The sequence below is a fragment of the Tiliqua scincoides genome, chromosome 2, assembly GCF_035046505.1.
Source record: "Tiliqua scincoides isolate rTilSci1 chromosome 2, rTilSci1.hap2, whole genome shotgun sequence".
Lineage (NCBI taxonomy): Eukaryota > Metazoa > Chordata > Lepidosauria > Squamata > Scincidae > Tiliqua > Tiliqua scincoides.
The window spans coordinates 99,566,694-99,579,202 of record NC_089822.1 but is presented as its reverse complement, the minus strand read 5'-3'; the positions used below and the strand labels follow the sequence as shown (position 1 = coordinate 99,579,202).

The 12,509-nt window shown below is 43.0% G+C and overlaps 1 protein-coding gene across 1 annotated transcript in view; it reads left to right on the top strand.

Annotated features, from left to right (window-relative positions):
* Positions 1-12,509, top strand: part of RBPMS (RNA binding protein, mRNA processing factor) — a 109,242-nt gene that overhangs the window by 65,550 nt on the left and 31,183 nt on the right. The window contains exon 5 of the mRNA XM_066617594.1: positions 9,308-9,461. Coding sequence (XP_066473691.1) covers positions 9,308-9,461 — 154 coding nt within the window. The remainder of the gene's footprint in view (positions 1-9,307; positions 9,462-12,509) is intronic.

Genomic DNA, 12,509 nt, shown 5'->3' with positions numbered 1-12,509 from the left:
ACCATGGGGAGATGCCCCAAGGATCTCTCTCTCTCTTTCACAACCCCCCCCCCATCCCACAGTCACGGGCATCAGCTGCAAAGCAAATAACTGTGAGAGACCTCTGTACCCAGGTTTGAAGTTCCCTCATCTCACCATATAAACACATTGCATGCAAGGAATACTTATTGAGCAGAGCATGGGTAGAAAGATGGCTCCCTTGGAAGTGGGCAGCCATGAGAAACAAACCACCAGTCTCCTTATGGCATGGTTTCAAGTCCCTGTGGGGGCATCTGCCAGCTGGAAGGAACCTTTTTCCCAGGGGAGGGACTGGAACAAGTCCCAAAGGGGACTTCAGCAGTGTTCAGGCAAAACAGGGTCCTGGTGGCTCACTGCACAAAGGCATAGATGGGGAGAGACAGGCTTGAGACCAGTCAAAGGATTTGCCCTAACCAGTAAGACACCCACTTTTTCCATGACTTGCCAGAAACAACCGTGGCAGGGACAAAAAAAGAGAGAGAAGAAGTTCGTGATTTGCACTGACTACTCCACAAAGCTGCTTACTGACCACCCTATTACAGGAGACACCGGTTCTCTGGCTTGAAATGCATACTTTGTGAGGGAGAGTGGTACCACCAGAGTGTACGTGCAGTAGTGCCCTGTAAGGGGGGGGAGAGCATAGTGGCTCCAATCATTCCCTTTGCCTCTCTAGGAGGGGCAGGAATACTATTCTGCCCCCTGTGGCTATCGTGCAGTCCTGAAAAACAAAAGGGATTCTGATGAGTGTTTGGCCAGCGGTAGCAATGGTTGGAGTCTCAGGCGTTCACCAAAAGGGAGCAAACACTCCCAGCTCTTAGCTGTTGTAAAAAGAAAGGATAGTTGATTACATGGCTGATAGCAGCAACACATTTGATGATCCTGAGGAGTTGGGAGGCAGGGGGTTAGAGACGTGAGAACGGAATGCAGCATCAGTGCATTATGCCATGAAGTTTCCTCTCCACCTTTGCTTACTGCCGTAGAGTGCGTTGTGCCTGCTTCCTCTGTTGGGGCAGTTACGTAGAGGTTCCAGTTAGGTGTCTGTTTTGGAGTCCTTCTGGGGCAAAGTAGCTGTAGGAGAAATTCTGATAACACAAGAGTTAACAAATTATCTTGCCATATATGATGTGTGGGACAGGGGTTCTTTGTGCAATATACCTCAAGTGCCCTTTCACCATGCCCTTTCATGGTGCAATCACCAGAATTCCCCTTTGAGAGACCAGAGAAGTATCCCCCCATGCCATGCATCTGATCATCTGAGTTGTAGTCTCCTTGGCAGTGGTTTTAGTACTGGGTTGATGTGCTGTGATTGGCTGTCAAACATAGTTTGTGTCCTGTGCTCCATTGTAGGAAAGCGTTCTACTGTTCCTTCCCCACTGTTCTTTGTAGGATTGCTCCTACCTACACCACCTCCGTGGTTGGCGTAGTGTTTTTCTGGCATTGGGGGAATGTTCATTGTCTGAAAGTAGCGTATGGGGTGCATCGACTCCTCCTTGTCTCATGTCGTGCTCTGATCTCCTTTCTGTTTTGGCCTCTCCTCCAGTGGAGTTGCACTGGCATCTGACTGCTATCAAAGCTATGTCAGTGTGGTGTATTCTGATGTTGGGCTGGCATTTGTGTTGCATCTAGCAACAGGTGGGCAGGCTTCTATACCAGCAGGACTATCATTGACATATCTTCATGTATGCCGGCACATCTCAAGGATAGGATTGGGTCTTAAAGATCACATTCCTAATCCACTTTGGAGCTTACTTTACAAGGTCTGCATTACTTTTATCTTAGGGCTAGTAATGCCTGCAACTCCACTGGGTGCACACAGTGGGTGGCGAAGGTATGACATGAGAAGCTAAGTTTCCAGCACAGTTGCTATAATAGGTCTATGTCCATGATTGAGATGAGCTGAATTGAATGGTAAAGCTCTTCTTTTTCCTCATGTACCACCTCGGATTGCATGTGTGAATGCCTTGCTTCTGTGTTTGTGTGGAGGCATGATGGCTCTCCATGGAGACGGATGTCTCTTATGCCGCAAATAGAAGTGACTAATATGATACTGATGAAATCTGCATTGTATAATTGATGAGGAGATGCGGCATTTCTCCTTTTGTGAAACTTCCCCCTTCGCCACTCAGTGCCAAGAAAAATGAGCAATATACTGGGTTTTGTTGCATATTTCTCCACTGACAAACCATATGTAAGACCAGAAATGCTGAAATCTTTGTTGCTCCTTCAGCATACTTTGGAAGCATCCCTTTCTATGATAGTCCACTTACAAATCTATTGTATTGTAAGCTTAGATCTCAGTTTGTAATTCTCTTACTGGGCTGCACAGCTTCAGACTGCATAGTTGCTATTGGCAACCTTCAGTCTCGAAAGACTATGGTATCGTGCTCTGAAAGGTGGTTCTGGCACAGCGTCTAGTGTGGCTGAAAAGGCCAATCCGGGAGTGACAATCCCTTCCACACCGGGAGCAAGTGCAGTCTGTCCCTGGTCTGTCTCCCTGGCTATGGGCCTTCCTTCTTTGCCTCAGACTGTTGGCAAAGTGTCTCTTCAAACTGGGAAAGGCCATGCTGCACAGCCTGCCTCCAAGCAGGCCGCTCAGAGGCCAGGGTTTCCCACTTGTTGAGGTCCAAGACTGCATAGTGGGTCTTGATTAAACACTCCATTAATTAAAAAAACAAAACAACCCTCCACTTTGAAAGCTATTATTATTATTATTAACAGTATTTATATACCACTTTTCAACATGTTTGAAAGGTTTGCTAGCATGCTAGCATATTTGAAAGCTGGTTCTAGTCTTGCCTTTCTCCCTGAGATGTTAGTTGTTTGTATGGAAGGAGCATTCAGTTATGAGAGTTGCCTTGCACCTATACCCTGACGTGGAGGGGGGGGGGTACAACCATGGCAGTGATTAACCACTTTTGTGAGATCCAGCTTCAAATCTTTTCTACAATTGTAGGGCCATTTTACAAATGCCCATGTCATTGCCGGTGCTACTACTTGACAAAGGGCGCAATCCTAACCCCTTCTGTCAGTGCTTTCCAGCACTGGCTTAACAGTGCCAATGGAACATGTGCTGCATCCTGCAGTTGGGTGTCACTCATGGAGGCCTTCTCAAAGTAAGGGAATGTTTGTTCTCTTACCTCAGAGCTTCATTGCCCTTATGTCAGTGCTGGAAAGCACTGACATAAGGGGTTAGGATTGCGCCCAAAGTTGAACAGCTGCCTCTAGGCCCATGAATGTTTGGAAGTAGAGTTCCACTGTATGTGTGGAGTCCCATGGAAATTGGGAGTCAGCCCTGACCTGGATGATCTAAAAACCTAGCTCCTTGATATATTAGCTTCTTTGTAGATTTTTATTTTTTAAAATTTATACTCTTTAAAGAGCCTACGTATCACATGTACTAGTGGAAACCTTCACTTAGGAACCAGTCACAGTATATGTCCTTTTAAAAGTGTTTATGTGTAAAATAATTCCATGTACAGGTGGAGCCTGTTTATTTGCAGATTTTATATTTGTGGATCTGGCTCAACATGGGTTCCCCCAGACGCACGTTGAACCAGTCTTGGCTCCACCTGTTCCCTCCGAAGGGGACTGAAGCAGAGCTCCATTCGTTTGGAGGGCTTTCTGAATCCCACAGAGTGTTTGTCCACAGTACGGGTTTCAGAATGACTGAAAAGGCAAAAACAAAATAAAAACACTACTTCCAGTTTTAATGCTTATAAGGCATCAGAAGGCACAGGGAAGCCATACAGAGCCCCACTCCAGTTTCCTTTGGAGGGTTTAAGGGGATGGATTTACTTATCTGCAGAAATTTATCTGCGGAGTCCGAAAATGGATCCCTCGTGGATACAGAGATGTTACCTATATCTTGTGATCAGTCAGAAGCCTGGTTGTTTAGGTAAGAATCCTTAGCAGATTGTATTTTGTACACTCTATAGGTGCACTACATACATTTCAGAACTGTGCTTCTGTCTAGATAGCAATGTTTCTCAGACTGCGGGTTGGGACCCACCAGTGGGTCACGAGCCAATTTTTGGTGAGTTGTGAAATATTAAAAAAGAAACCAAACTTTGCAAGTACCCTTGTCCAGTTTGCAGAAGAAAATTGCAGCAGTGGGAAATCTATAGATGGAGAGACCACTCTTGTGGCTGGAATGCTAACCTGTGGTATGAGGTCATCTTCATACTCCCAAACTAAAATGTCACATTTTCTCTAGTAAATTTGCATGCCATAGATTATGCTTGAACCCAGTTCCAGCCTTCTGTCTAGCCTTGAAGTCCTCATCTGCGCATCTTACTCTCCAGTTCAGCCTTATCACCTTGGAGTAACTATAAAAAGGTTTGGAGGAACAGTCCTTGTCCATTTCTAGGGAGAGTCTAGAAAATATGTATGCACACGTACTATATGTAAGGTCTCTAGTGGCCTCAGGAACACAGGATCCTGATTATTATTATTAATCCTAAATAAAAATATTTTTTTCTATATCTCTTTTTTGTCTAGTAAAGCTATGTGGGTCATGATTGTCATTTTAAAAAGTGAGTCCCAGTGCAGAAAAGTTTGGGAAGCACTGGTCTAGATAGATAAGTGCTTCAGTCTTGAACTGATGGTGTGTGTTGTTAAGGGAGAATTTGCAGATCCTTTGGGCCAAAATAAATGTTGCATGCTGGTTGCATTGTACGTCCCCCTCATATCTGGCTCCATGTCTCTTTATTTTATAAACCCAGTGCTGCTTTAGGGCCCAATCCTATCCAATGTTCCAGTGCTGGTGCAGTCATGCCAATGGGGCACGCACTGCATCCTGTGATGGGGAGGCATTCACAGAAGCCTCCTCAAGGTATGGGAACATTTGTCCCCTTACCTACAGGCTGCATCAGTGCTGGAAAGTTGGATAAGATTGGGCCCGGGCTGCAATCAGGGCAGAGAAAGGAGAATAGGTGCTGCTTAACTCTTTGTTCTTGTCCTTTTCCTGCTCAGATTTCCCTTCCTTCTGCTTTTTTCCATTTCACTAGAGAACTCATAGTGACTGAAAAATGTACACCTATGGAGTTCTTTAGCTTTCGTTCTTCTAAAATGGGAGCCACACTGCATTTGTCTTACACAATTATGACTCTTCTCCAGGGACTGCCTCATAATCCATTACTATAAAATACACATTAGATTCAGAATTAGATCCAGTTCAGGGCACCGATATATGGGTTTCAACTCTGGTGCAGAACTTCTTCACGTCTGTCTCTTTGTAACATAATATTCAAAGCTTATGCACAATGTTTTTCCACCTTAATGGATCCTGACTTTTGTTTCTAGATTATTTCCTGAGTTTAAAACCCAGTTGGCAGAAATGTGTGTGCTTTTAATTAAAAATGAGAGTGTAGTGTGTTCAATTTTAATTTATTATCTCTCCCACTCCTCCACCCTCTCCATCTTAATGTAAATATTTAATTTCCAAGACTCCCTCCCTCTAAAGATTCACATTTTTGTAACTCTTTGTTCCTCTCCTCTTCTGTTAATTGAATTTCTGACATTAATCTGTGTCTTTCATCCCTCCCTACCCACAACAGTGTTTGGTGTCCTCTGGTAACATTCTAAATTGAAGCATGGAAACAGTTGATCCAAGCACCACCTCTTTGTAATTGGTATTGCATTGTATCTAGTCCCAAAATAAATAAATCTCTCAAAGTGCACGTTGCAACACAAGAGTTAATCATTTCCTTCTGAATTTGTTTAGGACACTTGTGTAGACAACAGCGTACAACTTTGCTTCCCTACCGGTCTGCTCACCAGCTGGAGATATCATTATATTCTTTGTCAAGAAACTAAAGAAAAACAATGCCCCTTGTTTGTTTTTTCCTCTGTTTTAGCAAACATTTCAAAAGATCTTCATTTTAAAAATACAAGTAAACTAGTTTTGGCTTTCAGCCGGCCGAATAGGGAAGCTTCATCTGTGGAAATCAAATTCTCGAATGTGCACACAGTTAACTTTCTTTTGGAGATTGTTGCCGAAACAGAGGCATAGAGCTTAGCAAGTTGAGTGGCATCTTAGAGGTGGAAGGCACACCATTTGCCATCTTGTTGGTGTTGAGGTTGCACAGGTTTATTGGGTGGGTGAGAGATGCAGCATAGTGGTTACATTGTGTATGTAGCGAAAATCCCCAATCACCCCCTACTGTTTTGGCCTATTTTTCGTTTGTTTTGTATTCTTCTAGTACCCCAAGAGTCTTCTGTAATGCCTCTGCATCCTAGATGGGCTGCTGTTTAAAGACAGTAGCCATATTTGACTGGTGGTGGCGGTGTTCTTTCCCAGCTGAATGGTAGACATAGGGCTTGACTTGGAGCCAGCTCATTGGACCATAAAGCCTCCATGATCCCCGGAAATGGGAAATTCAAGTTGATCAAGTGACCCCCAAGTGTTCAATCCCACACAGGTAAAGCAAGGTTAACATTCAAAAGTTATAAAAAACAGGCTCACACACCCCTTCCTCTATATGATTTTCCAGGTCTGACATTGGGTGCACCTAATTTGCTTACCCATTTTGTTGCAAATATGTGTACTAGGACCCTGGAGCAGTGTGAGGGTAGGGATCACACCCTGTAAGATGCCTCAGGTTTTGCTTTATTTTCCATTTACCTCTGAGCATCTTTGTCAACCTTTTGCAAAGATCAAACAAGGACTCAGGTGATTTTACAAAACGAAATGCAGGGAGGCAATTTCCCTTCCACTGTCCTGATATATTGTACTGTCTCTTTCTTGCCTATTTATGGCGTCACCTGCTGATCTCAGTTCATTCAGGGGGAGGCAGGTTGCTAAAGCTCTAAAACCATCATGCTCTGCTAGTGATTGCTTTTTGGGGAACTTCTGATTTTTGGGGTTCATGCTTGCTAGAAGAGAGGTTTATTCCCAAACCACCACCTCCTCACTGGTTTGCCATTCTGGGATGGGTGCAATGGTCTACCTTTCCCTTGTTTGTCCCTGTTCGAAAGGGTGACACAGGAGCAGGAAGGCACATGCCAGTTGTTGATCTCTAGGCTGTGTGTCTGATCTGTCTCCCAGACTTCCCTTATACCACACTTACAGCTCAATCCTGAGCTGCTCAGCAACCCAGAGGAGCATCAGCACCAAAATGGCTGCTGCAGCATCAGTGGCGTACAAAGGTGTCGCAATTATGGGCCACTTGGTGTCACAATTACTTACTTGGGGGCATGCTGAAACCTACTATATGTGAGGTACTTTTAATGAATATCAGTACTGTTGCTTCATCCTGAGTCCAAGGACCATAGTCTGAAAATACACAATGCAGCTGCATAACGGAAGCTAAGTAGGTCTTGAACTGATCAGTATATGAATGGGAGGCTGCCTGGGAGCCCTGTGTGCACTGTCTTGAGTTTCTGCACTGAAGAAAGGCAGGATGGAAGTAAATGTGACCTTACTGAGGTACCTTAAACATCAACTTACCTTGTACTTATTCTTTTTCAGTATAGCTAATGTGGACAGGCTTCTTGGTAGTGTTAAGTCATCCAGGTGTGCTTTTGGTACCTTGCCTGTCCTGGCTTTTGGAGTGGGGAGATGGCTGAGTGGGCAGAGAGGGTGATTAAGCAGGCTCATAAAATATCTTTTGCTTATGAAGCATTAAAATCAGCATTTGTTTGTCCTCCTTTGATCTCATAATCATTGACCAGTCTCCAATTTGTCAGTCTTTAGCAAGATGACTGGATAGATGTGTCAACCCAGCCCCAGGCATTCTTGGATGCGAGTAATTTATCTTGACTTTTTCATTCTGTGATGTGGTTTCAGGACAGCTTTGGTTGCCTTCTGGATCTTGTGCTGGGAAGTGCACAACTCAAGTGCATTCTTGTTGGTTCTGCTCAATCTTTCAGCAACTTTCGATGCTGTTGATTATGGGATCCTGCTGGGATGGTTCTGCTGGCGCTGTTTGCATTGGCTGTAGTTCTTCCAGCAGAGGAGTTGCTTTCAGCGGGTGGTGCTCGGGGACTCCTGTTTGACACTGTGGTCATTGACCTGTGAGATCCTGCAGGGTTTTATATTGTATTTTCCCCCAATGCTGTTTAACATCTACATCAGTGTTTCTCAAACTGTGGGTCATGAATTAATTTCAGGTAGGTTCCCATTCATTTCAATATTTTATCTTTAATATATTAGACTTGATGCTACTATGGTATGTGACTTTGTTTGGGGAAATGTTACACATCTGCACTTTGAATAGGCTATTCTGCATATGCTTTAAACCAGGGGTCTCCAAACTTTTTGGCCAGAGGGCCGCATCAAATATCTGGTATGGTATGGAGGGCCAGAAAAAAAAATTTAAATATAAAATTTAAATAAATAAATTAGAGATGGAACTTAGATGAGTGAATAAATGAATGAATGGGCTTATTCATTCAATCTCTCTGGCCCTCAAAACACCCTCCAGACACAATCAGAGCACAGTTCTGGTCATGTTCAGTTGAGTGGGCCAGAGGCTTTCAGGGGACAAAAGATTGGTTGCGGGCCGGAAAGAGGCTTGCTGCGGGCCGCATCTGGCCCCCGCACCAGGGTTTGGAGACCCCTGCTTTAATCAATGATAGTCAATGGGGCTTACTCCTGGGTAAGTGTGAGTAGGATTGCAGCCCAGGATTGTTAAAAATTTTCCTGCATGATGATGTCACTTCCAGTCATGACATCACTTCTAGTGGGTTCTGACAGATTCTCATTCTAAAAAGTGGGTCTCTGGGCTAAAAATTTGAGAACCACTGCTCTACATTAAACTGCTGGGATTATCCAGGACTTTCTGTCACTGATATGCAGATGACATCCAACTCTCCACTGTTCCTTAGTTACCTCTCTGCTAGATTACTGTAGCACACTGTAAGTGAGGCTGCCCTAGAAACCTTTTGGAATCTCCATTTCAAAGTGGAGCACCTCCCAACATACTCTTTCTCATATTTCCCCACTCACTCCTCTGAGGGGACATAATAGGAAGGGGGATATGACAATGACTTCAAAGTTTGTAATGTCCTTTTGGATTTTGTTCATATTTTACATGAGATAAAGTGTCTAACCATTTTCTTTGGATAGTCTTGCAGAGGCTTTTTGAATGCATCTTTATTCACGCTATTGTCTGATTAGTTTGGATTTCTCAAGAGGGTGCCTTCTTTTGAACTACTTAGCCTTGTATGATTCCACTGCTGCCTAGTGAAACTATGTGTATTCTTGTATTAGTAAATTTTAGCATAATGTTTCTGCTATTTGACTGTTGCACAGAGGAATGACTCTTACTCTTTTTTCTTTCTGTAAAAGGGAATTCGCTTTGACCCAGAAATTCCTCAGACGCTCCGACTAGAGTTTGCTAAAGCCAACACGAAGATGGCTAAAAGCAAATTAGTGGGAACGCCAAACCCAAGCACTCCTGCCACACCCAATGCTGTACCTCAGTTCATTACCAGGGAGCCTTGTAAGTATGTGTGTTTCTTTAGAAATAAGTAAGCAAAATTGTGTACCACCAAGAGCCAAGTGCTCCATAGACAGAAGTGCATGTGTGTACTTAACTTTTCAGTCTCAGCCATGGATTCCAGGAGTAACTTCAACCACAGAGTACTTCTGCACTGTTCATAGCGTGACTGTAAGACAGAGTAAATTCCTGCTGTCTCTTTGCTTCATCATCAGATTGAAACTAAAAGTAGTGTTTATCCCACAGTCCTGTGCAATATGAAAAATAGTAGAGGATCCTGCAATCTGCCCAGGAGGGTAATAGTACCACATCCTTCTCCAGGCATGTCCTGCTTTTCTTTTTCAAGTATTCCAGAGAAAAAATCAGAAGAATACTGCCAGGTCTCTTACAATAATTGTCATTTGTGAAGCCTACAGCTGGAAGAGTGGTAAACTAGTGGTAAACTGATGATAAATTCTCCTTGGCTCACATGGAAAGTTTACATTAGTGTTGGGGAGTTAAGTACAAAGACATATCACTTGTTTCTTTTCTGCACATGGTTGGACGGTTAAATTACATTTCTTCTTGCACCTGAAATTGACAGTAGTTTAGTTTTAGATGACTCTCCAGTGGACTTCTAACATTGCAGTACTTTCATTTGTCTTCTCCACTTGTGTGTGTGTGTGTGTGTGTGTGTGTGTGTGTGTGTGTGTGTGAGAGAGAGAGAGAGAGAAAGAGATAGCATTGGTTCTTTCTCTTTGCTCAGGCTGCAATTTTTAGTTCATTAAACCAGTGGTCTTCAAACTTTAGCGCCGGGACCCACTTTTAGAATAAGAATCTGTCAGAACCCACCAGAAGTGATGTCGTGACCAGAAGTGACATCATCAAGCAGGAAATTCTAACAATCCTAGGCTGCAATCCTACCCACACATACTGAGAAGTAAGCCCCACTGACTAACATTGTTAAAAGCATATACAGAGTAGCCTATGAAAAGTACAATCTGTCACATTTCCCCAGATGCAGTCAAATACCATCAAGTAGCATCAAGTCTAATATATTAAAAATAAAATATTGAAATGAATGGGGACCCACCTGAAATTGGTACACAACGCACCTAGTGGGTCCCAACACACAGTTTGAGAAACACTACATTAAACAGTTCACTTAATCCATTTGAAAATTTTTGTTTGAGTAAAAAGGTGCCCCTGATTAATTGGGCAAAAGCTTTTTAAGAAAAATGCAATTTACAAAACAGTACATGGGAGGCACCATTTGAAGAGGGCAGTCCCCCTTCATTCTCATAGACACAGAAGTATATCTTCCAAGATGGTGCCTACAGCAAGATGGCAGGCATCATCTAAAAGCAAGGAAAGTTTGCTCTTTCTTCAGAACTGTATTGTAGTGTTCTGAGCAAATGTCACAGATTTTAATCACTCTGTTAAAATTAATGATTGATCAGCTAACATCTCTTGAATTAGGTGACAATTGTGCTCTTAGCCCTTTCATGCTCAGTGCTGCAGACAAATGCCGTTGGTGTTCAATAAGAAATGGGTTCTGGACTTCTTCTTTTTTCAGTATTTTAGAGTGACCCCAATGTTCACAGGAAGGACTTCAGTAACTGGAAACTCCTGGATCAAATCCATCCTTGTGAGTGAGCACTGCCTGGTCCCTCAGTTGCCACCCAAGTCTTTTCCTGCTTGGTTGCCAGAACATTTAAGGTTCTGAGGAAAGGGGAGTATCCATAAATGAGCTGTATTTTGTATATATTCCTCTCTTGCATTGCTTATGTGCTTCTCCCACTCTCTCTAATGTCAAGCTGTCAGTAGATGGGGATGAAAATATAATGTGATGAGATAGTAAATAGGAAAAAGGAGGAGCAGACACATTCACCAACCCCTCCTCATCCTGCTATCTGGGGGAAGCAGGAGAGCGTTTATTTATTTAATAATTTTATCCCACTTTCCCCTCCTAATTGGGGTGCCCAAGGTGGCTTTTGGTCTGTTCTCTAGCAAAATGGTCCAAGGGTCTAAATTGGATTTATTTCTAATTTTGAGGGATGAAAGTTCCCTATCAAGTGTTAACAATAAAAAAATTCATGTGTGCCTCTGCTTGTTCTTAACTCATTTCTGCCCAGTTCACAGGTCTACTCATTTGATCCCTGTTGCATACATGCAATGTTGGGCAGAAAAGGCTTACTGGCCACTATTATAAGAAAGATGATGTCCCTCATTTTGAAGAAATGTCCTAAAGAGCAACATTTGTTATGTTATTTTGTACTTTTCAAGGTTACATGGTGTTCATTAGAAAGATGAAAAAATGTCCTGAAATAACAGTGACAATGTAAAACACTTGGGATTTTTCAGTTTTGCAAGAGTGTATGTTGTAGTGAGTGTGCTTTGTAGACTGAGTGATAGCCATCTCTCTGATGCTGAAGTTGGATACTAGTTTTTGCTCATTTTATGTATGCTTGCTGCTTTTTTCACAGTAATGCCTCTGCTGAAACAGTTCTTGCAACTGGTAATGCTTCAAAAATCTGCAGTGTCTGTCTTATTGGAGATAGTAGTGGGACAAAAGGAATAAGTGTATAAGTTATGGCTCTTTAGGCTCTTAAAAGCAATGATCCCTGGTGTGTTCACATGCTGAAATTATAACATGGTGTGCTTGCGGGTGTGTGTTGATCTCAAGGTTTGTAACTGAATCTGTGTGACTTTTCCCAGAACAAACTTGTTCCCCTGTCCATCCCATTTCTCTTTTGTTTCTGTAGTTTACATGCTGTGGGCAAATCTAAATACTTATTTTTATCTTTTTAATAATAATAATGATAGATCTTCCAGGCACACGGTACTCTGTAGAGGAACATAAGTTAAAAGGCAGGTCCCTATCACCAAAGAACCTACAGTCTACATTATAGTGGGAGAGGGGAGTGTGGCAGGTGGTGAGGAAGAAATGCCAGAGGCAAAAGCAGTGAAAGAATGTGTGTGAATGCAGTTGCATGTTGTGAAAGGACTGGCAGAGCAAAATGTCCCCAGAGCTTTATTTGGCCAGAAAATGGAGGGGGCTCCTGGATTCAG